The sequence below is a fragment of the Chlorocebus sabaeus genome, chromosome 9, assembly GCF_047675955.1.
Source record: "Chlorocebus sabaeus isolate Y175 chromosome 9, mChlSab1.0.hap1, whole genome shotgun sequence".
NCBI classification, from domain to species: Eukaryota; Metazoa; Chordata; class Mammalia; order Primates; family Cercopithecidae; genus Chlorocebus; species Chlorocebus sabaeus.
In genome coordinates this window covers 107966749-107991923 of record NC_132912.1, presented here as the reverse complement: position 1 = coordinate 107991923, position 25175 = coordinate 107966749, and the positions used below count along the sequence as shown (strand labels likewise).

General features: G+C 39.0%; 1 protein-coding gene across 1 annotated transcript in view; it reads right to left on the bottom strand.

The window, feature by feature from the left end:
• The window catches only part of SORCS3 (sortilin related VPS10 domain containing receptor 3), a 621661-nt gene that overhangs the window by 76201 nt on the left and 520285 nt on the right, over positions 1-25175 (bottom strand). The window contains exon 14 of the mRNA XM_007964048.3: positions 17195-17302. Coding sequence (XP_007962239.3) covers positions 17195-17302 — 108 coding nt within the window. The remainder of the gene's footprint in view (positions 1-17194; positions 17303-25175) is intronic.

The following is a 25175-nucleotide window of genomic DNA, read 5'->3' as shown; positions in this document are numbered from 1 at the left end:
AGCGTGGAATTTCATTCTCAGGTCTTTGGCAAAGAGAAACTAATTCTTAGTATGGCCAAACCCACTGTTATTAAATCCTACTTCCCTGCAATTACCAAGATAAACTATTTTGACATCCTTTTTCAGAAACCCATTCCTAGCCCCCTTTTTAAACTCAAAGCATATTTTCACCAACATAAACCCCCATCATGTGAGATAATGTGGGTGAAAATTTTGAAAACCACAATAGACAACAAATGTTTATTACCATCATCATCATTTTTACTGTTGGAATCCTCATAGACTCATCCAAGGACTTTCTCATCAAGGACTTTCAATAGGCTTGGCTCAAAGTCCCTTTTTCAAGGTACTTACTAACTTCATATGTTGGGACTTCCTTTTTTTTTTTTCATTTTTTATTTTTTTTTTGAGACAGAGTCTCGCACTCTTGCCCAGGTTGCTGGAGTGCAGTGGCACCATCACGGCTCACTGCAAGCTCCACCCGCCAGGTTCAGGCCATTCTCCTGTCTCAGCCTCCCTAGTAGCTGGGACTACAGCCGCCCGCAACCATGCCCAGCTAATTTTTTGTATTTTTAGTAGAGATGACTTTCTTTTTTTATTTGACATCTTCCTAGTGAGCCTTGGAGAAAGTGAACATCTCATATATAAATATAGATGACCGCTTGGAAACAGGTAGCCTACCCTTTGGTTTCCTGAGGAAGTTGCTCCCAACCACAGGAACAAAATAAATGAATTCTCTATGCTATTTCTCACTATATAGATTTTCAGAAAAAAAAATCAATTAAAATTTATAACTCCCGTTTTTCTCTTTCCTTTTACCTTGCCAACTGGATTTTTCATGGGAGTTTTTGACAACCACTCAAGATTCACCTTCTTCTTGGACTCTACAAACTTAAGAGGCCATCCCTGTCTTTTTCTAAAACTCCTCTGATTCTAAATGCCTACACTGCTAACATGACTCTGGTTACAGATGGTCCTCCTGTGCTCTTGAATTGTTGTTAACATATGGGTGGTCTGGGCAAGGTCGCAAGAGTACTGGGCAGGAAAATAGAAGACTTGGCTTTTCTTAGACATGGTCTGCCATAAAATTAATTAGGTGACCTTGAGCAAATCACTTCATCTCTCAAGGATTCATCTTTTTTAATAAAAGATTATTTGAAATCAGTGACATGTGTTCAAAGAATGAGTTGCAGAAATAGCCTACACGGAATGTGGCCCTTTCAAGACCATTTCTAAGAGTTTATTTTCTTTCAACCCCCATGTCTACCTCAAAGTATACAAGCTATCCATCTCCTGGTAACCCTATACACAAAGGATTTATCTATTACAGTCATTCATCTTTGTCTGCACTGGCACTTCTTTCATATAACAGATGCTTAATAAATAGTTCTGGGTTGATTAATGATAGAATTAATCTAACAAAATCATTCACTTCTTCCAAAATTGAGGTAATAGCTTCATCTGCCCTTATTTCTGGGTCAAAGAATGTGGCTGAGTTGTGTATCATTTGGAATATAGAAGGACAGAAACAATCTCAGACAAGAAATTGCAGCAAGTGCTCTGTCCCTTGTCACCCTGGACTGTGCTAGGATTTCCACAAACAAATATGATTTACTGGGACCCTAAATAACCCACCTCCTTTAATCCACCATTCAGACCTGAGTAAGCCTTTCAGGAAGGGGAGTAATTAATTTGAAGGAGGGAGGCGGTTCACAAAAATAAGACTTCATTAGAATTCTATACACAGAGAGGGTTAGCTACTCGTTAATTAAATGATTTCAAAGGGGATCTCTGTATATAATTGCTATAATTTAGGTGGAAAGAATGCCACACTAAATGTAATTAGAGGACTAGGCTCTGTAAAGATGTTTTCCTCTTTATAGGAGAGCAGCCCTGGGTTACCTGACTCTCCCCTGCATAGTCATCTGATTCTTTTTTAGCCTCCCAATTATGCCAACTTTTATGCATAGTTATGAAAGCTGAGAGAAGTTTTAAGAAGAGAATGGTTGACCATAATCCTTCAAGAAAGAATAAGAATTTGTTCCTAGGAAGTCACTAGAAAACATCGAAAAGGAAGAACAGTACTGTGGGAGTTATATTAGTGGACTTCACTGCAGGCTAATGAGTGCATCTTTGATCAAACTCAACTAAGATAATATCGTATTGCCATTGACTCACAACTGGGATGTCCTTCTTTTCTGTCCTCAGAGACTCCAGTACCTGCAACTCGAGTTCTTCTAACCACCAACTGTCCCATTTCCATCTGCTGGAATAACATCTTCAGAAACAGAGCAGGGCAAAGCCAACTCTGCCAGCCCCTTCCTGAGTTTCTTCCTTCTGTTACTGCCTTGACTGGACTGCCAGTCTTCAGGCTAGAAGCCTCTGCATCAAGAGACCCAGTCCTCAACCTGTTTTTCCTCTGCTTGTGATGGCTTAACCCACAGCTTGTCTTGTCCAACTCCTACTCCTTCTGTAAGCCTTAAGTCAAAATACAGATAGTAGGTTTTGGTTGGGGGATAAAAGGGGCAGGAGAAAAGCTTTTCAAATCTAAATATTTCCTAGAGATCATCCTTATTTCCTCTTTAAGAAACAAAATGAATCGTAAAGAACTCATGGTTTTCTTTCCAAATATATGAGGTTTCTTCCTTTTTCTTTTCAAAGGCATATAAATTTATTAATGTGAGTATGGGCATGGAAGTCATATAGAATATGAAAAACTGTGAGGTTTTTATTCTTTGTTTTCATCATCATCATTTTATTTAAAATCTCTAATTTAATTGCAAATATTTAAAGAGAATGTGGTTTCAAAGATAATCAGCTCTTTGAAAGTAGTCTAGACTTTGTATTTGGCTCAGTGTATGGTTAATATGTTAAAATATATTAAATGTTTAGGAACAGGACCACACAGCAGGAAGTGAGTGGCCAGGGAATGAGCATTACTGCCTGAACTCCGTCTCCTGTCAGGTCAACTGTGGCACTGGATTCTCATAGGAGCGTGAACCTTATTGTGAACTGCACATGCAAAGGATCTAGGTTGTACATTCCCTATGAGAATCTAATGCCTGATGATCTGAGGTGGAACAGGTTCTTCCCGAAATCAACACCCCCAACCTGCACCCTCATCCATGGAAAACTGTCTTCCATGAAACCAGTCCCTGGTGCCAAAAACGTTGGGGACTGCTGCTTTAAATCAAGCTTTCTAATAATGTTATTCAATATTCAAAATCATTCTAACCTTTGGACTACTTGGTCTATTGGTTTCTAAGTGAGGTTTATCAGAATGTTTTCCTATGATTGCAAACCTTTCATTTCTCCTTGCATGTTTTATAGTCTTTATATTATACAACCACAAAACTGTACAGGTTTTGAGATTATTATATTTTCTTAGTAAGTTTTTCCTTTTAGTTCTAATTCAAATACCACTTTTCTATTATATCCTCCCTGATCTTTCCTCCTTGCTTCTTTTCCATCCTCAGAAGAAAATAAAATCACTCTCCCTTGAATTTCTGTAGCATTTTATCTGTATTTTGGGTGTGACCCACAGCACTTCCAAAATGTATGAAAAATCATAGCATATGCACGTAAGTGTCTTATTCTCTTTGCTAGATTTTGACTTCTTAGAACTTTGCCAACTCACATAAGTTGTGCCTTACGCATCACAGGTGCTTGTCATATATTTATTGTCTGAGCAGCTGTAGAATAAAGTGCTTAAGCACAAAAGTGTTCATATTAGATGGTCCAGATGAGAGCCCCAATCCTGGAACTATGGAGGGTTCCTTACACTTTAAACTTACTTTCCTCATGTGCAAAATGAGGAAGATAGCAGTATCTAACACGATATTGAGTTGTATTTTATAGTGATTGCTATAAATTAACAAATTAATAATTTAAAACAATTATTAGTATAGTTATATACTACGATTATTTACTTCGTCTTTGCTGGATGTCTAACTATTTTTTTGGGCAGACAGTGTGCCTTATGCTTTTATATCCCCATGATCCCTACCCATAAGACTTTGCAAACAGTAGATGAGCAGATCTCAGTCAAATAACAATAATAATTAATATTACTAGGCCAGGTGCGGTGGCTCATGCCTGAAATCCCAGCACTTTGGGAGGCTGAAGCAGGCAGGTCATAAGGTCAGGAGTTCGAGACTATCCTGACCAATATGGTGAAACCCCATCTCTACCAAAAATACAAAAATTAGCTTGGCATCGTGGCACACACCTGTAATCCCAGCCACTCAGGAGGGATTGAAGAAGCAGGAGAATTACTTGAACCCAGGAGGCAGAGGTTGCAGTGAGCTGAGATCTGCACTCCAGCCTAGGCAACAGAGTGAGACTCCATCTCAAAAATAATAATACTAATTAATATTACCTACATTAGGGAGAAATTATTGAACACTGAGGGTATGCTAACCACTATGCATGGATCATCTCATTTTATTTATTATTCCCATTTAACAGGTGAGGAAACTGAGGTTCAAAAAAGTTAAATAACTTATCTGACAAGGTTACACAGCAAGTAAATGATGAAGCCAGGGGTCAAAGTTAGGCGTTTGCAGCAATCATTCTAAAACAATTCTCAGCAATGTGCATTTTCAGCAAGGCTGTTACTCTTTTTTAAGTCCTTCACGACTCATTAGCAATCATTTAACTGCACAGTTTGGCACCGGGGTATGGGCAATGGGATCCTCTTACCTCCAGCTCCTAATAGCCTGTTTGCATAAAAGGCAGAAATGCCTTGAAATATATAAAAGTGAAAGTACAGTTGGAAGAAAAAAGGAGAAATCTGCAGAGAAGAGGTTATCTAGAAAGTTCCAATTATGACCCTATTTGTCTCAACGTCTAAAGCATCTACTGCATGAAGAATGACGTACTTGACTCTGAGCTATTGGCCTTCAGTTGGAAATCCCTGAGGTATACAGAAGAACAAACAGAATTATAAAGTTTCAGGGCTGGAGGGGTCTTTAGGGATGAGCTTCTGACCATCCCTCTTCACATGCTAGCTGGGGAAACTAAGGCCTGCTCAAGGACATAAAGAACTGGAACCCAAGTCTCCTGACAGCCAACTCTCTCTTCCAAGCTGACTGCTCTTCATGGGAAACTTTTTCAGCTTGCAGGCAGAGTCATGGTGTGCCATATGTGACCGCAGCACCAAGAAAACTTGAGGAATGCAGAGAAGAGAAGTGATTCACATCCAGGGCTGCAGTTAACTAGGAAAGGCTTCAGCCAAGACTGACTTTCCAGATTTCACTGGCTTTTCTCCCAGGCTCCTGCGTTTAAAGGGTGCTCTGCATTTTCCAAATGCCAGCCTGCCACTCTCTGTAACTACAGATGTGTGCTACCAGTTTCTTCTAAGACAGAGGATCTTCTTTGATGTGCTAAGAAGTGGCATTCCCCTGCACAGCCTTTCCCCTCACTCTATTGGATCAAATGAATCATCAGAATGGCAGGGACAAGGATGAAATGAGCCTACTCCTATCCACAGACAGCTTAACTATGCTGCTCATTGAGCTACTTGTGTGGGTGAAAGTCAGAAATACTAGGGTGATAGAGTCTAAAATGGGTTTCATGGATAGCCAGCAAGCTGAGGGCAGGCAAAGGCCCTCAATTTACAAATAAAGAAGAACCCCTGCTAGAAGTGAGGGAAGAGGAGAAATTCTCCCATTGGTCCAGGGGTTTCCCTACATTCATATGTAGATAAATGAACTGCAATCAACTGCTCTCCAGTGACCCACTCTGGCTACACGCAACTTCTCCCTATTGACACACTGGATTTATTTCTCATTCCTCTAAGCAAATAGTTAAATGTGCTGTGGATTCCGGTGAGTCATACACCATCTCCTCTGCCCCCTTCATCCAGGACTCAGAATTAGCCATTGCTAGGTAACTACAAATCCCGACTCAATCCTTTCACCCAGCTTTAACTCCGTTTACTGGCTGGAAGTCATTAATTTGAGAGCAAATTATTACAAACCTGGAAAACAGTTCTAAAATGCCTGCAGATTTATGATGAAGTCATTTCACAAAAGGTCACAGGCAACCCTGCTATAATTAAATCTTTCATTAATTTTTAAAATACACAATAACTTACAAATGCAGCATAAATTAACCAGATGACCTTGAAGAAATTATTTAGAGAACTGTTTCATCAGAAGCCACTATTTAGCGATTTCCTGAAATTTTATTTTACAAGTAGAATTTGTCTATTTCCCATTCTTACCTCTTACTGGGTTCTAGTAGTATGTTTATTTGAAATGATTTAGTATTAATTTAGTCAGGGCATTGGTTAGCACTGGGAAGTGATGGTACACAGTTGAGGTTCTTTCTTCCTTCAGATCACAACCTCAAAGGTAGAGAAAGAGTAACCCACATCATCATCAGGATAAACTCAAATGCAGCCCCACCCTTTCATTATCTGGGAGATTATTTTTTTTAAATGTCATTTTAAATTTATCATTTTGATAAATGATTTCCCTTTTTCTCATTATAAAAATAATGCACTCTCATCATGAAAAATTTGAAAACTAAAAAAATCTGTAGATAAGAAAATAAAAGCCTCACTGGAGGTAACGCTTTTAATATTCTGTGATGTTCCTTTGATTCATTGGCATGTTATTCTTTCTCAGACTAGGCAAGAAGCAAAAATCAAACTGAAGCCAGGGTTAGGATCTTTGGAAGTTAGAGGTACCCTGAAGCCCTTAGGCTTTAGCACTATCTATCTCCTCCATTTTTTTCTCTCCTTTTCTTTACACAGATATACACACTACCAACCACTACCACCACCACCAGCACCACCACCATTTAAAGAGCTCAGAATTGGATTATAGAACTGATTCCATGAATGCCAGAGTTGAAGTAAACCTCATTCAAAATTGATCTTTCCTCTACTGGGGATGGAAGTGGCTTTTAAAATATAAACTTCTTAACAGTGACTTTGACTATTTTGTTTATGCCCTAGCCCAGCTTCTAGAACTCTTAAAACAGTGCCTGCCTTGTAATAGGCTATCAATATGTATTGTCGAGTAAAGAAATAATAAATGTTCTTGTAACAGCAACACTTGATTCATGTGGACTCCTGAATCCTCTTTTAAATGTTCCTGTAAGAGTTCAGTTCTCTCTGAAAGGCCTGGCTCCCCATGCCTCCTCTTGCCTCTGCCTCGAAAACCCCTCCTCATTTCCCTCCCTCCATGAAGGAAGCTGCTGAGGACAGATTTCAAATCAAAACAGAAAGAGCATAGTTGTATCAAGACCAGACATCAGCAGACAACAGCTGCTGATCTCCAGAAATTCAGGCCACATTCTTGGCTATTGGTGTGTGTCCATGACACCTGATTGTTTTCCCATTAGGGTGTAGATGGGATTAGTGGTAAAGGAGGTCAGTGGCTACAGGGCGAATTGCATTGAGCAAAGGCCAGACATGAACTAGACTTTAATAGAAACAGGCAGGGGATCAACAGCAAGAATCCTGCAAGTGGAGCCTGTGTTAGTTACACAATACAATGATTGGTAAGGTGGTGGAAAGTGGCAAAGATTAAAAGTCTTGAAAATAAGTATGGGGGGAAGAGGATGGCGGAAGGAAAACCGAGAAAGAGACTAAAAACCATTGGAAGAGAAGAAACAAAGAAAGGAAAATGATTTATAAGATAAACAAAAAGAAATCATCCTATGTCCAAACAACTTTGATTCTTTTCTCAAAACTAACTAAATCCCTTTAACGGGCTTGAAAGTTTAAGGTCCACAACTGTGGGTGAGAAAATGTGGTCTGCGAACCTGTAGAAGATGAGGCTGGAGTTGAGCAATGACAGAGAATCTAAGAGATGGAAACAAGGGAGAAGATGGATATTTGAGATCCGATTTAGACAGGAGGAAAGATGGGGAAATTAAAAGAGCTATAAGAGAGGAAGGGAAAGAGGGACACTGTGTTTTCTCATGTCATTAAAATGTCATGACATTTCTCAGTTTCCTACTTTGTGTCAATTCCTGAACCAAAAAATAAGAAGAATCAGAAAAAGTATAAAGTTCGGTACCTGCTCTTAAATAGTTTGCCATCCAGGCCAATAGAATTACTTACTCACCATGTATTTGCTGAGCATCACCTACGCACGAGGACAATTATGTTCAGTGCTACGGGGGATAATAAATAAGACACAGTTGCAAGCCTCCTCAATCTTACAGAACAAATAAAAAGCCCTGGCATTCTATCTGCAAAGATAATCAACATGTAAAACAATCAGAAAATAGTGCAAGCATTATTATTGCACTATTGGTGCATATTAAGAGTGTATTATTTGTGATAATGCCAATTCACCATGATCCACCAATTCCACTTCTGGCTTGCAGCTCAGAGAATTTCTTCCATGTATGTATCTGGAGGTATACATAAAGATGTGGTAATACTGTTTGTAAGAGCACATAGCTAGAAATAATCTAAACTTCCATTGATAAGAAAATAGATAAATAAATTGTGCATATTTATATCATGACAACATGCCATACAGCACAAAAAGTGCCTGTACCAGATGGATATGACCCCAGATAGATAATATTGAGGGAAAAAATCGTGTAGAAAAATATTATTTTTATAAATTATACATTTAAAAAACATATAAAATGATACCACATATATTTCTGTGAATACATAAGTGCTAAAAGTGTCAACATATGTTCTAGAAGGGTTTGTGGAAGGAGTAAGGATAGTAAGTCTGAGATGGACAATAATGAAAATATCATTATTATCAAATCTATCTGGGATTTCCTGTATATTTTATTTAAAAATCTGAATCAAAGTGATAACAGGTTAATATTTATTATTTTCAGGTGGTGGGTACACAAGCTTTGTAATATTATTCTTTGCATTATTTTGTATTTCTTAAATTTCAACAAAAACCTGTAAGACAATCATATAGTTATGAAATTGCAGATACAGTATCTAAATTGTGAATCACAAATTTAAAATCTTACCAGAGCAGGAGGGCAACTTCAATGAACAAGGAGTGAAATGGAACAGCCGGAGAGGACATGTGTACACCAGGCGAGGGGTGGGGCAGAAACAGCATACCCTGTCCAAAGTCGGCAGTTGCCATGCAGCTTCAGCAGAATGTTGGACTACAGGGAGTTGGACTTAGTGCTGCCAGATGTTTCTGATATTGCAAATGTTGGCTCCATTGGAAAAAGTACACACCAAGCAAGATAAACCTGTGAGTCACTGTGAACCCCATGAAAGGAATTCGATATAAGGAAATGAGAAAGAACTCGGGCTTCCTGAAAGAGGTGAGATTTATATGTGGGGTTTTGATAAGAAACGAGGAGTGTTTTTTTTTTTTATTTTTTTAACAAAAGCTGAATGTACCATTTGTGACAACATTGGTGAACTAAGAGGACATTATGCTAGGTGAAAAAAGCCAATCATCGAAGGACAAATACTTTAAGATTCTACTTACATAAGGTATCTAAAATAGTCAAACTCATAGAAGCAGAGAATAGAATAATTGTCAGGAGCTGGAGGAGGGGAAAATGAAGAGTTCGTCAATGTGCATAAAGTTCCAATTATGCAAGATGAGTAAGTTCCAGAAATCTGATGTACAACATAATGCCTGTATTTAGCAATACATTATTGTACACTTTAAAATACATCAAGAGGACAGAACTCATGTTATATGTTTTTACCAAAAAAACTCACAAAAGAACAAAAGGTAATTTTTGGAGGTGATGGGATATGTTTAGTAACCACGATTGTGGTGATGGTCATGGGTGTACAAATACATCCAAACTCATCAAAATGTATACATTAAATATGTGCAATTTTGTGTATATCAATTATACCTCAATAAAACTTTTTTAAAGAAAATAAGCAACCCCATCAAAAAGTGGGCAAAGGATATGAACAGACATTTCTCAAAAGAAGACATGCATACAGCCAACAGGCACATGAAAAAATGCTCATCATCACTGGCCATCAGAGAAATGCAAATCAAAACCACAATGAGATACCATCTCACACCAGTTAGAATGGCGATCATTAAAAAGTCAGGAAACAACAGGTGCTGGAGAGGATGTGGAGAAATAGGAACACTTTTGCACTGTTGGTGGGATTATAAACTGGTTCAACCATTGTGGAAGACAATGTGGCGATTCCTCAAGGATCTAGAACTAGAAATACCATATGACCCAGCCATTCCACTACTGGGTATATACCCAAAGGATTATAAATCATGCTGCTATAAAGACACATGCACACGTATGTTTATTGTGGCACTATTCACAATATCAAAGACTTGGAATCAACCCAAATGTCCATCAGTGACAGACTGGATTAAGAAAATGTGGCACATATACACCATGGAATACTATGCAGCCATAAAAAAGGATGAGTTTGTGTCCTTTGTAGGGACATGGATGCAGCTGGAAACCATCATTCTCAGCAAACTATTGCAAGAACAGAAAACCAAACACCGCATGTTCTCACTCATAGGTGGGAATTGAACAATGAGATCACTTGGACTCTGGAAGGGGAACACCACACACCGGGGCCTATTGTGGCGAAGAGAAAGCGGGGAGGGATGGCATTGGGAGTTATACCTGATGCAAATGACGAGTTGATGGGTGCTGACGAGTTGATGGGTGCAGCACACCAATATGGCACAAGTATACATATGTAACAAACCTGCACGTTGTGCACATGTACCCTAGAACTTAAAGTATAATTTTTAAAAAAATGAAAAAAAAAATTAGGAAACTTCTAAGCCATTTCATAAAAAAATATATTTTCAACACTTCATTAGGAAACGCAATTGGTGAAGCAATTTATAGATAGGGGAAGTATGTAAAAACTGTGTCAAAAATTCAAATGATATTTTTAATATATTTACAATCGATAAAACCCCATGGGCATTCTTGATCAGGGCCAAATTACAACCCATGGGCCATGTCTGGTCAGCTCTATGTTTTGAATGGCCTACAAGCTGAGAGTTATTTTTACATTTTAAATGGTTGGGGGGAAAAGCAAGTGGAGAATTGTATTTTATGACATGCATGTGAAAATTATATGAAATTCAAGATTCAGTGTTCATAAAGTTTTATTGGAACACACTGACGCCCAATCGTCTCCATACTGTCTAAGGCTGTTTTCACCCACTAGGCTAGAAGGATTGAGTAGTTGCAACAAAAGTCCTGTGGCCAGCAAAGCCTAAAATCTTTACTGTGTGACCCTTTACAGAAGAAGTCTGCCTACCCCTGCTCTAGTTGGCCGAAGTTCTTCCCTGCAAGTGGCCTGTTTCTTGATCATTAGATCATGGAGATTACCAATATCTCCAATGTTCAATAGAGGTTATTCTTTCATTTAATCCTCACAACCACATGAGAAAATGGGAGCTCAGAGCGGAGTGAAGCAAGGTACTAAAGTCACATAGGTGGTAAACAGCGAGCTGAGCATTTTCCCTGGAAAGTGAATCTCCAAAGCCCATGCTCTCAGCCACTATACCATTCCTCCTCCTGAGCCCACACAGCAATCTGTTGATCAAAATAAGCTTTTTCCTGCCAGGCTGTTGCCAGTCCCCAGTATACCCTACCATCATCCAATACCCTTTCTGCAGGCATGCATTCTGCTTTTGTGTTCATTGGCACAAACAAGAGTGTGCCTCTGAGTTGCTGGCAAGCCTGGTGACAATCTGAAGGTTATGAATCAAGCAGCCAGCCCGAGAGGTGATGACTTGGGAGTTCCACCGGATTTGCCGATTACTCAGATGACTTACTTTGGGCAAAGTAAAATCAGGCTCTTCCAGCAAACAACAGAGAATTGAAAAACAGATCAATGGAAGCAGCTCTGGTTCATTTTCAACGACTTTATCGGATGCAGTTACTAGAGGCTAAACAATGCATTTAAGCTCAGGGCTGAGCCTCTGCATTGTGCTAAGACTGTATTTAAAAGAACGATCCCTGCTAGGCATGTGGTCACAGTTTTTTAAGTGGAAAAGGCTTCATTTAAAAAAAAAAAAAAAAAAAAAAAAAAAAAAAAAAAAAAAAAAAACTCTGCAGCTTTGGGGTTCACATAATTTTCTAAGCAAAATGATCTCTCTCCCCTTCACTTTGGCTGTTAGTCCTGCTGGTGGAACAATTCATCAGAGATTTATGCCAGTTACAATTGGATTTATAAGAGGAGTCAACAAGGCAATTGGCCCTAGCCAAAGGTATCTCTAGCCCTTTCCACCTCTCACTTTCCTCTAGTGTCCAGCACATTCCTACCACTCCATGTCTTCTCACACTGTTCCACCCATCAGGAATGTCCTTGCTCCCTATTCTCTGTATAGCCATGAACCCCTTTATAGCCACTCTGTCTTCAATCACATCTTTGATATCTAATGGCAACTAAAATGCTTCCCATACTGGCCAGGCACACCGGCGCATGTGCCTGTAATTGCAGCAGTTTAGGAGGCTGAGGTGGGCAGATCACTTGAGCTCAGGAGTTCAAGACCAGCCTGGGCAGCATGGAAAAATCCCACCTCTATAAAAAATACAAAAATTTGCCAGGAATGGGAGCATGCACCTGTAGTCCCAACTACTTGGGAGGCTGAGGTAGGAGGATCACTGAGCCTGGGAGGTCAAGGCTGCACTGAACCATGACTGCATCACTGCACTCCAACCTGGGCAACAGAGTGAGACCCTGCCTCAAACAAACAAACAAACAGTAACAACAACAACAACAACAACAACAACAAATTTATACCATACCTTACCATTTAATCGTTACCTAATTATTTCATGTATTTATCGTACTTTTTCAAATGGATTGTGAATTAACATCAAGAACTAGGTCTGCTGTGACTTGGAGTCTGGCAGCACAGCAGGCACTCATCATACTAAGTAAACAACTGGTATACTGCCACTCTTTCCCCACACAACTTGTTAGTCCTTGACTGAACAAACCTTAGAGAATTATAGTACCTTCCTTCAAATTTTACCTCCAAGTCTGGAGCTTGAAATTCCCATTCCTTGCTCTTGTTTTGCTTCTTTCTGAACATGTGAGCTCAGCCTCAGCATCCTCATCTAGCCAATGATGCCAATCCTATCTACCTTCCAGAGTTGTTGGGAGATTTCAATACAATCAAGTTTGAAAAAGTGCTCAATGTGATACCTGGCACAAAAAAAAAAAAAAAAAAAAAAAAAAAAAAAAAAAGAGATGCTGAATAGTCACAAGTTGGTTGCAAGGTCTTCACTGGGTTCCTCCAAATCAGACTAAACTCTCCTTAAGCTTTTTAGACATTCACTCATGGTAAGAAGTATCTGATCTCTTTCAGGGAAGCTGTGCTTCTCCCTTCTAATATTTTTTTTTTTCTAGGAAGCTGCCAGGTTCTCTCTGGCCCCTGTAAAAGTTTAGCTAAATCAGAGCCAATTGGTTCAAACATTTCTTATCAGGAAAGAATTTCAAACATAGCTTTGAGGATGCAGGAAAGCAGTGTTTTTCTATCTGATTCCACATCTGAGTCAAGCTAAAGAAAAGCTCTCTTTAAAGTGCTAATCAAGGGACAAACAGCCTTTCATGAAATAGTGGACAAAAGAGGTCCAAGTGCTGCAACAGCCACAGGCATCTCATCATCTGGAGAGCCACTGCCTGAGACTGCAATAGGCCCTCTAGCTTGTCAATCAGCCCTTTCCTCAGCTTTAAGTAATAAGAATGGTCACATTTCATTTTGAATTAGGCTAGACTAGATGGTTCCCATCACAGTTACCGGGGGTATGTTGAAATAATAACATTTGAAAAGACAGTAGAAGAAAGAGCAATAAAAGTAACCAATTCCCAGGCCTCCACTCTGAGGACTGTCTCCCATGTAAATCCTCCTGTAAAGCTACAGTGTTAGAAGTGTCCATGTTCCTGGAGCACTGGCCTCCAGGACAAGTGGAAACTGGGCAGATTGTTGTGAAAAGTGGAGGAAATCAGAATCGTTCCCAGTAAGCTCCTCATTCTCTAGCTGCCCTTTTGTGCCCACATGCCATTCCACCCCAATGCATCATAACCTCCATACAGACACCTCTACACACACATGCAGTCTGCTCTGATTCCTATCCAACCCCAGCCCCCATGATGTGCAACTACTGCATTCTGATTATAGCATTCCAGAATCTCTAGAGATCTATAATCAATGTCCTAACATGCTAGAGCCATGGGCCAGAAAAATCACAACAATCACAACAAAGGTAAGATTTTTAGAAGTCACTTGATTCTTCCATTTAATAATTCATTTATCCAGTACATATATACTGTTAAATCCTCCATGTTAGCACAAGCCTGGTAAATATATGGCACTGAAAGAACAAGATGCACAAAGATCTTCCCTCATGGGAAGTTGCAGGGATGTCTGTGTACATGTGCACATGTGTGTGCATCCATCTGTCTGTCTTAAAGGTAGATGAAGACGGAGGAGAAAAGATATTCAAAAATTCATACTCTTTGTATTAATATTTATTATCTAAAGTGCTGTAAAGGAAAAAATAAATCAGGCCAGATAACATATAGCATGGGAACCCACCCTGATCTGGCAGGCTATAAGAACTGATATTTAAGCTGAGATCAGAAAGATACTTAAAAATTTAGTTGTTTAAATAGGGAGGTGAGGCTCATTCTGGCAGATACAAAGAACCTGGGGGCAGAAAGGCACCAGTGTATCAGAAAAGGGTGGTCTGGTCAGGGAGGTTGGAGAAAACGCCCCAAGCAGGTGGTCAATATAGATACTTGTAGGCCATTCTATGAGTTTAGAATCTATCCTAAAGGCAATGGAAAGGCCTCCATGGGTTTTAAGAAACCTTGTGATTTGATCAGATTTTTCAATTTCAAAAATGTCACTCTGGATACAGGTCAAATTCCCAAATGTGACCTAAAATCTTTCATAGTCTACCCCCTAAACACCCAGCTACCCTCTTTCATGGTTCTTACCTTTGTTTGTGTTCTTTCCTTTGCCTTGAAATCATTCATTCATTCAACGATTACTGACTTCATACTACAGGCCAATCCCTGCTTTCGGCACTGAGTTTATATTAGTGAATAAAACTACTAAAAATCTGTGCTTTCTTGGAACTTAAATTTCATTGTCTATTGTACGGTTTTCCACTTGTGAACTGCTATGAAAACTTCCAGACCAAGTCAATTGTCACCTACTGTGTGTGTGAAGTCTTCGTTTTCCTCTGCTATCTCCTGGCTGTATAACTAGGGTACCAAGATGATTACTTATCCCCACCTACTGTCACCACTTTGGCCTGAGAGCTCCTTGCAGACAAAGAATTTCATTTGCCTTTGTAAAATCTCCTAAGATCTAACAAGGTCTGATATATATTAGAAGCAACAGAACCTTAGAGTGGCTGTTTTTTCTCCCTGACCACACTGAGCTAAAGAGAGAATCAGGGTTAACAGTAAGAGGAAGGATACAGCATTCGAATGACCTACTTTATTAATAAGTTTTCAATTCAATGGCAAAGCTAAGCATTCTTGTCCCCAAATGGACTCCCTGTCTTCACAGTTCCTACAGAAATATATAATTTTTAAAAACTCCTGTTTCAATCTTCGCCATTGCCATTCTACGAATGGGCAACCCTGGTAGGTCAGTTGGTTTCAATACCATTTTCAAATTTAGAATACAGACAGAAATCACCTCTTGGCAACCCTTCCAGAGCTTGTCCAGCTATCTGAAGAGTCCTGACAAAATCTGTGTTGTTTCCATACAAAAGAAACTCTGAATTTAACAAAATGTTAAAATAGGTAACTTGAATTGTTTATACTTGTTTTGAGGAATGCTTCCAAGATCCATCATAATTTCATAAAAACACAAATACTTCTGCTTCCCCCAGATCCTCTATAAGAAAATAATTATGCTCTATTCTCTAAGACCTTGATAAGCAAGATAAAACAGGCACAGAAGCTCTGCCAAGCTCTTAGGAAGTCTTGGCCAGGAGGAAAGGAAAACAGAAGTGCTATCTCGTCTTTTCAGTAAATGGTTTGGCTCTGAGGTCAATCTCCCTCACATCCATGTGACCAGTTAAACTCCATCTGAAGCCGAGAAAAAAATTGTTACCATTTAAGATTAGATAAACACAGAACTTAAGCTGCGGCCTTAAACTTGCTAGGGAATACCAGGTCATGTAGAGATTGGCATACACGTGGTATTGTTCAAAGTAATGCCCAAGAGAAGATGCAATGAGTCCTAATAGGACTCACAGAAGAGAATGGGGCCAAACTATGAGATTTGATCAAAATTGCATAAATATAATCATAAAGAATTTTTTTATAACTGATCACTTACTGGCTCCTAGACTGGCCTTTCTTCCAAGTCCATCACCATTGGAAAAAGACTAATTCAAACTATAAAGAAATCTATGTGTATAAAAGTTAAATTAACAGCAGTGTCCCTTCGAGTAGGAAGGTCATACACCCTTACACCGAACCAGCACAGATGCATGCTATGAGCCCTTCTGTGCCAACCCCACACTATAGCAAATACCCCTTAATTTTACCCAAGACTCCACTCTGTCCAGTGAAGAGCTAAGGTGTAAGGTGCTCCAGGCAATTGGGAGTGGGGGAAGTGGTGGTCAGTATTGGTTGGTGGAGGATTACGGTTACCCACTCACCATGTAAACATGTGCACACATAAACACAGGTGATCAATTTCTAAGATTAAATCTCATTATAAAGGAACATAGAAAAAAATTTACAGTGAAATAATCTGAAGTGAAATAACTGTGGAGTGTGTGTTTGTGTGTGTGTGAAAGAGAGAGAGAGAAAGCGACATATCTTAAAATATTTTCTGATTTCAATAAGTTGACTGTTTTACTCCCTCCATCCCTGCCCCTGCTCCTTATCTCCCACTAGACTGTTTCAGAAAGAGAGAGAAAAAAAAAAAAACCCATCAAATGACATAAGTTTTCTGTTTAATTGGGTTTCAAATAAATGGGAATTTGCTATAATTCTTTAAATTCTATTAGAAACCTTGACTGTTCAATTAGGACCCTAGCCTCTCTAATCCTGGCAGTAGCTTTTTGAGTTTGTAGGTACAAAAATAAGTATTTCCATTTTATAGATGAGGAAATTTTGGCCCAGTGATTGGACCACTTTGGTGTAGGGCTCCCTGGGAAAAATCCAAGCCCTCAATGAAAGTAGAACCAGTGTCTCTGGTCTTCTTCCTACTACAGCAAAAGAAGTACTCACGTCATGATGTGGGTCTCCATTCCTGCCTCCACCAGAGCCCCGTCAACAAAGAGAGGAACCGAAGTGAAACCATACTTGTCCCAAGAGTGGCCCTCATCAAAACTCACCCTGTGTCGGAAACAAGTACACAGAAAAGACAGCTGAAAATAAAGCCACGGTCTTCTGTAACCATTTTTCAAGTTATTAAATTTTCCTCTGTATCTTGCTTTGTGGCAGTGTGGATTATCAATAGCTTTTTAATCTTCAACATCTCCTCATATTATTATGAGATTTGATCAAAACTGCATTTCTAGACTTGGGCGGAGACAGCACCTAGAGCTGCAGATATATTTCAACACATTAGATTCGACAAACAACCCAAGCAGGACGGCTTAGTGGATGGAGTGTCATGTTTCAAGTACTCAGAATGGAACCTGAGGTTCAATTTACAGCAAAATCCATTCAGCCCTTGGAGGTTCTGACACAAATTGAGTAAGGCTGGTGGACCCGAAGGAAAGGGAGGGGGTTTGTCTTTCAGATCAAACCTTACAAACAGCAATTTTCTATTTGTTCAAAACAGATGTTAGGATCATTTTCCCTCCCCAGTGCCACTTTAAGGGGCTTTTAGGGATGACCACTGAGAGTATGAGATGTTCTGAGCAACACTGCCCCATCTTTCATCCAAAGATAAGAGGAAGGTCTGGCCCCTTGTGGAAACAGAACCTGCAGTGCTTTAAAGAGATGCAACTAGTGGAGGAGACTTGAGCAATTCTGAGTGCTTGTTTCCTTTCCTTTCTTGATATTATCAAGGACTTGTCTGCCCCTTGATTTAACCAGGGGTCATAGCCCAAGGACCATCTCCTCTGAGAAGCTTTTCTCAGCATCCCTTCTTCCCCAAGACAGCCTTAGTTTCTTCATCCTCTATGATCAGTTTTGCTCTGGCTGATTCTTAATTCTACTCTATTTCCATAATTTACGATTAAAATTCCCTTCTGTATGTTCCTATAATACCCAGGCCTTCTCCTATCATAGTGCTGACTACTGACTCCTTAATTGATCTTGAATATCTCAGCTCAAGATTATAAATTCTGGGAGTTCAGAGATCATGTATGTCTTATCATTGAATAACCCCTTAATAACAAATATAACACAAATATATCTCTCACAATGCTCCTCACAGTATATGTGTGTGTATATACACACATACATGCAAATCCTAATATATACACATATTTATATATATAATATATATAATGGTAAATAATATTTCTGTGAAGGTTTTTTGTTTGTTTCACCTTTTTTTTTTTTTTGAGACGGAGTCTCACTCTGTTGCCAGGCTGGAGTGCAGTGGCACGATCTCGGCTCACTGCAACCTCCACCTCCTGGGTTCAAGCCATTCTCCTGTCTCGGCCTCCTGAGTAGCTGGGACTACAGGCACATGCCACAAAGCCTGGCTATGTTTTTGTACTTTTAGTAAAGAAGGGGTTTCACTGTGTTAGGCAGGATGGTCTCGATCTCCTGGCCTCATGATCCACCCACCTCGGCCTCCCAAAATGCTGGTATTACAGGCATGAGCCATTGCACCTGGCCATGTTTTTTGTTTTTTTAAAGAGACAAGGGTCTCGCTCTGTTGCTCAGGCTGTAGTGCATCAGCATGATCATAACTCACTGCAGCCTTCAACTCTTCAGCTCAAGTGATTCTTCCACCTCAGCCTCCCAAACACCTAGAACTACAAGTGTGTACCACTGGACCTGGCTAATTTTGTTTTTAAATTTTATTTTTGTAGAGGTGGGGTCTTCTTTTATTGCTCAGGCTGGTCTCAACCTCCTGGCTGCAAGCAATCCTCCCACTTGGCCTCCCAAAGTGCTGGGATTACAGGTGTAAGCCACCATGCCCAGCCTAAACCGGGAGTATTTTTTTTTAGGTCAAACACTATACCATTAATTCTTCTATTCTTAGTAGTTAACAGAAAACCCGGCATATAACTGATACTATATACATGTTAAATGAATACATGAATGAAATAATAAGGAATAATGACGGACCCTCTTTAAATCTATCCAATCATTTCTCAAGCATGACTTACACTGGCACCCATAAGCTGGATGTGAATTACCACCCCATTAACAGCCAGCCCACATGGTTCACTCTCTACTCACTTACTTCTTTTTCTATCTCTCTGTCTCTCTCTGATTTACTCTCTGTTTTATCCTCTCTGTCCCAATGTACAGATTAAAAACAATAATAAAGTCAATCTTTTAACCCAGCTAGAGTAACCAGTCTCTCAGACAACAATTTTTGTATTTATGGTATACCTTGATGCATGTTCACGAATGAAATGCAGACAGTCTGCCATAAACATCTTTATGAGTTCCTAAATTGTCATCATCTGTCTTGAATTTTAAGTACTTGATTATTTCAGTCTTTTTAAAAAATATATTGAAGGCTAAATAATCATTTAAACGAACCCCAAGAAAGCTGGGCATATCTAAATTGCTGTTTATAGAAACGGGTTTCTCATTTCAAAAGTGAAAACATGTATAATTGGGAATGAACTTTACCTTTTTTTACCATGTATTCCATCAGTTCCTAAAATAATCATAGTTGTTTCAGAGTGTGTTGTGGCCACTAACAAGTGAACTCTGGCCGGTAAGTCCAGAAGGTAAGAAAGTATTAGTTGGGATTTTTGTTTGGTTTGTTTTGGTAACTTTGGACAAACTGGTTATTGTCTTGGCAGATGAAAGCCAAAGTGAATTTAAGGCCTCTCTCTGTCTCATTCTCAGGATTTCCTTATCAATAAAAGGTCACACAGCCACGTGCAGTGGTGTACGCCTGTAATCCCAGCACTTTGGGAGGCTGAGGCAGGTGGATCACCTGAAGTCAGGAGTTCGAGACCAGCCTGACTAACACGGTGAAACCCTCTTCTACAAAATATGAAAAAAGAAAAGAAAAAAAAAAATTAGCCAGGGGGGTGGCACGTGCCTGTAATCCCAGCTACTTGGGAGGCTGAGGCAGGAGAATTGCTTGAATCCGGGAGGCAGAGGTTGCAGTGAGCTGAGATTGTGCCATTGCACTCCAGCCTGGGCAACAAGAGTGAAACTCCATCTCAAAATAAATAAATAAATAAATAAATAAATAAATAAATAAGGTCAGCATTAGCAAAGCAAATTGCAGTGAGTGCCATGAGCACTGCAGGGAAGGAGTCTTCATGTCACTGCCATAACGAGCAGGGCACAGGTCAACCATCTTTAGTTTATACAATGAAGAGAAGACCCACAGAGAGCAGACTCAGAGAGACCATCACAGCCTACCAGCATCAAGACAGGACCTCCAGATGGGGAGAGAAATTATAGATGATCAAGGGCCTGCTGTATGAAATGAGTTCACACAGAAGGAGCAAAATCCTTGCTAGAGGAAAGAGTGGATCAGCAGATACCTAAAGGCAGGATGAGAAACGCCAAAGTCCAGGTAGGAAAGGTAGCATCGACAACAAATGAAGCCCAAGGATGACATAAGTAAGCACAAGCAAGTGGGCAGGACTCCAGAGCTAGGGTGATCTGAGATCAGTGATTTCTAATACTTTATTCTCACACTGAGGCAGTTATGAAGGACAAAACTCCTTAAAGAAACTCCAAAAAAATAACATTAGAAAACTTAATCTCTTAGCTATCAAATATTTGGGTCTGGATAGGCTGCCGTTTGTGAAACTTATCATTTGATGACTAGAAGTTTTCAAATATCCTGAGGTGATATATTGTATATTGAATTCTATATTGAATGGTGTCCCCAAGGGATGTACCTTCTCCTCCTCAGGTCAATAGCTCATTAATGACCAAGACAAAGGTACTGCAAATTCCTTAACAGCTCCACAGGTGAAATTGAAATCAGTAGGATTGCCAATACTCAGGGAGACAGAAGCAAAATTCCAATTGATCTCCAAATAGTGGCAGCATAGGACTACAGACTCAAAGTCAAATAAAATGAATTCATCAAAATGTTACTGATGCCGACTACTATGTGCCTGATCTGGCAGTGACCTCAGGTCTAGGGATACAGAAATGAATAGAAAGTTCCTGGCTTCCACAGAACTTACTTTCTAGTGTGAGGAGATGAACAATATGGAAATAAATCAATGCAAAACTATGAGTTAGAAATAAGTATCATGGAAACAACTAAAATAAGGTGATTTGATAGTCACCAAACAGCTACTTTGTACTAAAAAGTTAAGAAAGCCGTTTCTCCGGAGATGACATTTAAACTGAAAACTAAATGATAAGTGGAAGTATCCATGTAAAGATTCAGGAGAAAACCATTACAGAGAGAAAACCATTTTCTAATATGAAAAAGCTGCACTGTGAGAAGAACAGAAACATGGTCAGTGGTTGTAGCTTAGTGTGAACAGGGATTAGTTGAAAGAATTAGTAGAAGTAAGGCAGAAGCCAAATCATGAAGGACCTTATTTTCAGTTGAAATAATATAATTTGATTTAAGCCTTAAAAGAAAAGTTTCAATTCTCTGTGATAAATGGATTATCAAGACCCAAAGTGGATTCAAGGAAATGAGTTGGGGAGGGGTGGTAATTTAAGAGACCACACCAAGATGGGGCTTGGATGAAGATTATTATAGGGGAAAAAATTGGAAATATTTAGGTTATTTTTAGAGATGAAGTCAATGAATTTGGTGATAAAATATATAGAGGTTGCATGAGGAAAAGAAAGATATCATGGAAAATATTGATTTGCAGGAGTGTTAAGCAATTGACACGGAAATTAGAAAATCAGGAGATGCAGTTTTTTTGTTTGTTCTTTTTTGTTGTTGTTGTTGTTTTATGTTTTGTTTTGTTTTGTTTTGAGACAGAGTCTCGCTCTGTCGCCAGGCTGGAGTACAGTGACACATTCTCAGCTCTTTGCAACCTCCGCCTCCTGGGTTCAAGCGATTCTCCTGCCTCAGCCTCCTGAGAAGCTGGGACTACAGGTGCGCACCACCACACCCAGCTAATTTTTGTTTATCATCTGTTTGTTTCTGTTTTGGTCCATGTTAAGATTGCCGCTTTTCGGACTTCCATATTGCAATATTGTTACGAAGACCTTTGCATGGATAGATCTGGATTTCTCATCATAATTAGGGATGTAAATTTGGAAGTCATTTATAAGACAGAAACAACTTAAAGCAGAATGCTTAATTCAAACAAAAACAAAAACAAAAACAAAACAAAAAAAAACTCCACCAAGACCTACAACTAGAGAAATGAGATTAGCTAATAAAATATATAAAGCTGAAAAAAACTGGAGTCATTGGTCAACTACAAGTAAAATATATTCTGGCAATGCCACTATCATGAGAGGTAATCAAGCCGCTGTGAGTCTAGGATGTACTCACAGATATATTACAAGCATAAGAAAAGAAATCACCCTTCTCCCCAATCCTAAATACTATGTTCAATTTTAATAATTGTAGAAAAACTGACAATAAGAGTAATTAAAGGTAAAAAGCAAATGGTCCTAAAAACAGGTTATATGAATTTTAGGCAGCTTACGGAAAAAGAAGAAGAAAAACTGAATTAATTACCATTGCATCTTAATTTTTGTAAATGAGAAAGTTTCCAAATATTTTAAAGGTCTATTTATCGACTACCAAAAAGGGATAATGTCAGTGAAGGAAATTAGACAGAATGTAGTCAGATACGTGGAACTATTAATTATTTAACATACAGACAGAATAAGGGAGAAAAGATTTCCATGTGACCCTTCTAAAGAGAACAGTCAAATATTTGTGGATAAGAATATAAGTTCCCAAGTACACAGTCCCATTCAACAGTGTATTCCAGCCCCTACACTAATGCTAGATAAATAATATATGCTCAACAAATATGTATGCAATAAATGAAAAAATGAATAAAATCTATCTTGAGTTGCATATCATGTCATTTCCCAGAACTTAGAAAGGCTTTTCTAGCCTAAGATATTTCTAAGAAATACATTGAGGTCCTTCCCAGCTGTACTGTTCTAAAAATCATATGTAATTCTGTTGCAGGCTTATTCTGCATAGATCTGAGTGGCAGATTACAGATCAATGGGCAGAGATTACAAGTAGGTTTATTATTGTTCAGCATGAAAAACAATCTTTCTAACAACTAAAGCCATTATACAAGATGGGAACTACGTACGGTGGGTATTTGCAGGTCGATTAGCACTGTGATATTCTGGTAAACTGAGGTAACTCTTTGGGGATATCACAAAAGTATCAGCTATACCAAGTATAATACTAGTTTAAATGACTTCTATAAGACCTTTTCCTACTTCAGGTGTCTATGACTATGATACTGACATGACATAAACTAAAATAGAATCTGCCAGTAACAATCAGAATCCTCCTCAGAAGTCTCCAGCACAGAAATAGAGAGCTACAGTGGTCATTGAGAATCAGTGTTCCTCCCTCTGGTAAGGTGTATTGCTCCATTTCATTTTATCCCCAGTACATGAGGTGGTAGCATTTTAGCCATCTGGAAGTTCTTCAGAACAGCATATGCAGTTTTGCTTTTCAGAGGCATGTATTGTTTAGAACTATTGTTTTCATTTGAAAGTTTCTCTGAACAAAATGCTAGCACGCACAACCAAAGAAACACAAAAGGCCAGGTGATGTTTTCCTTTCCGTTTCCAAGAACATCCCATTGAGAGACGCTGACAGCTTGTCAGGGCTAAGCAAACAGTCACACCCCGTCTACCTGCCCATTAGGTGCTCTGCTGATTGTGAGTTTTCATTAGATCTCTGTATTCAGTGGCGGTCCATTGTTTATCTCACTCTAATGCTTCTCAGGTACAAAGGAGATGGAGGGTTTCCCTGAAATAGCACTAGTTCTAATCTCAAAGCATTCAAATGTACATGATCACAAACAGATGGGTTCATTTGTATGCTGTTTTGTGTTCACGCCTATCTGGCTACCTATCATTTCAATTTGTAGGAAACAACATGCCTTGTTAGCCTAGCTAAAGTTTCCCCAGCTTTTCAATTATTACTCTTATTTTCTCTTAAAGGCAATGTAGCTATTATTTAAATCTGAGAGCCACTACATCCCAGTGGGTAATCTGGTGTCTTTTTCCTTTTCAAATATTAATATACGTACATCTGTATATAAAACAATGTCAGTCTGAGATCTATGACAGAAAATGGCACTGAACTGATTACCTAACCTATCTTCCTCTTAAAATGAGCTATTTGTTTACCTTGATGGTTGTCACTTAATTAGAAGCTCCTGGTAAAGAAAAAGTTGGCTTAAGTTTCAGAAGCTTTTATCTCACAAGCAGGAGACAAAATCAGTCAACAGTTTCATAAGAAAACATTGACGATAATAACACTGTCAAGCCCTTACAAAACACTCACTTAGCCTTTGAAAGAGGCCTGCAAAGGATAATTCCCAAATGAGTTTGTTGTTGTTGCTGCTGTTGTTTACTAACACATACACTCAACAGCTTGCATTTAACCCCTTCCAGGGATTGCCTTAGAGAATAGCATTCATAGAAAGGCAAGTAAGCAAAAATCATGGTCTCTGTCATGTTCAAGAAAACATTTGTAGTATTTATGACAAATGGCAGTATCAACATCCATTAAATGGAGATAATGCCATTTCAAAAGCTTAGTTTGAAAAATCATTCTTAATACTTTGTAAGTTAGAATAGTCAAACAAATGGAGGGTGATATTATCACTGCTATTATAAGAAGAAATTCAGTGGGAGTGCAGTTCTTTTTTTTTTTTCCTGAGCTCTGTAAACATCTTTTACCAAGAAAAGAGATATTACATTGAACAAGGGAAAACTCAAACTTTGCAGTGATGACTTTGAGAGTCATGATTTGGTCCTACATAAATATTCCTAAATGAATATTGAGTAATTTTCCCAACTTGGATGGTTTCCTTCCAGGCATAATCAGCCAAGCACTCCGTTTGGAAGTGAGGCAGTCTCTGGAGATAAAACTTTTGTGGATCAGACTGAACTGTTAGATGTA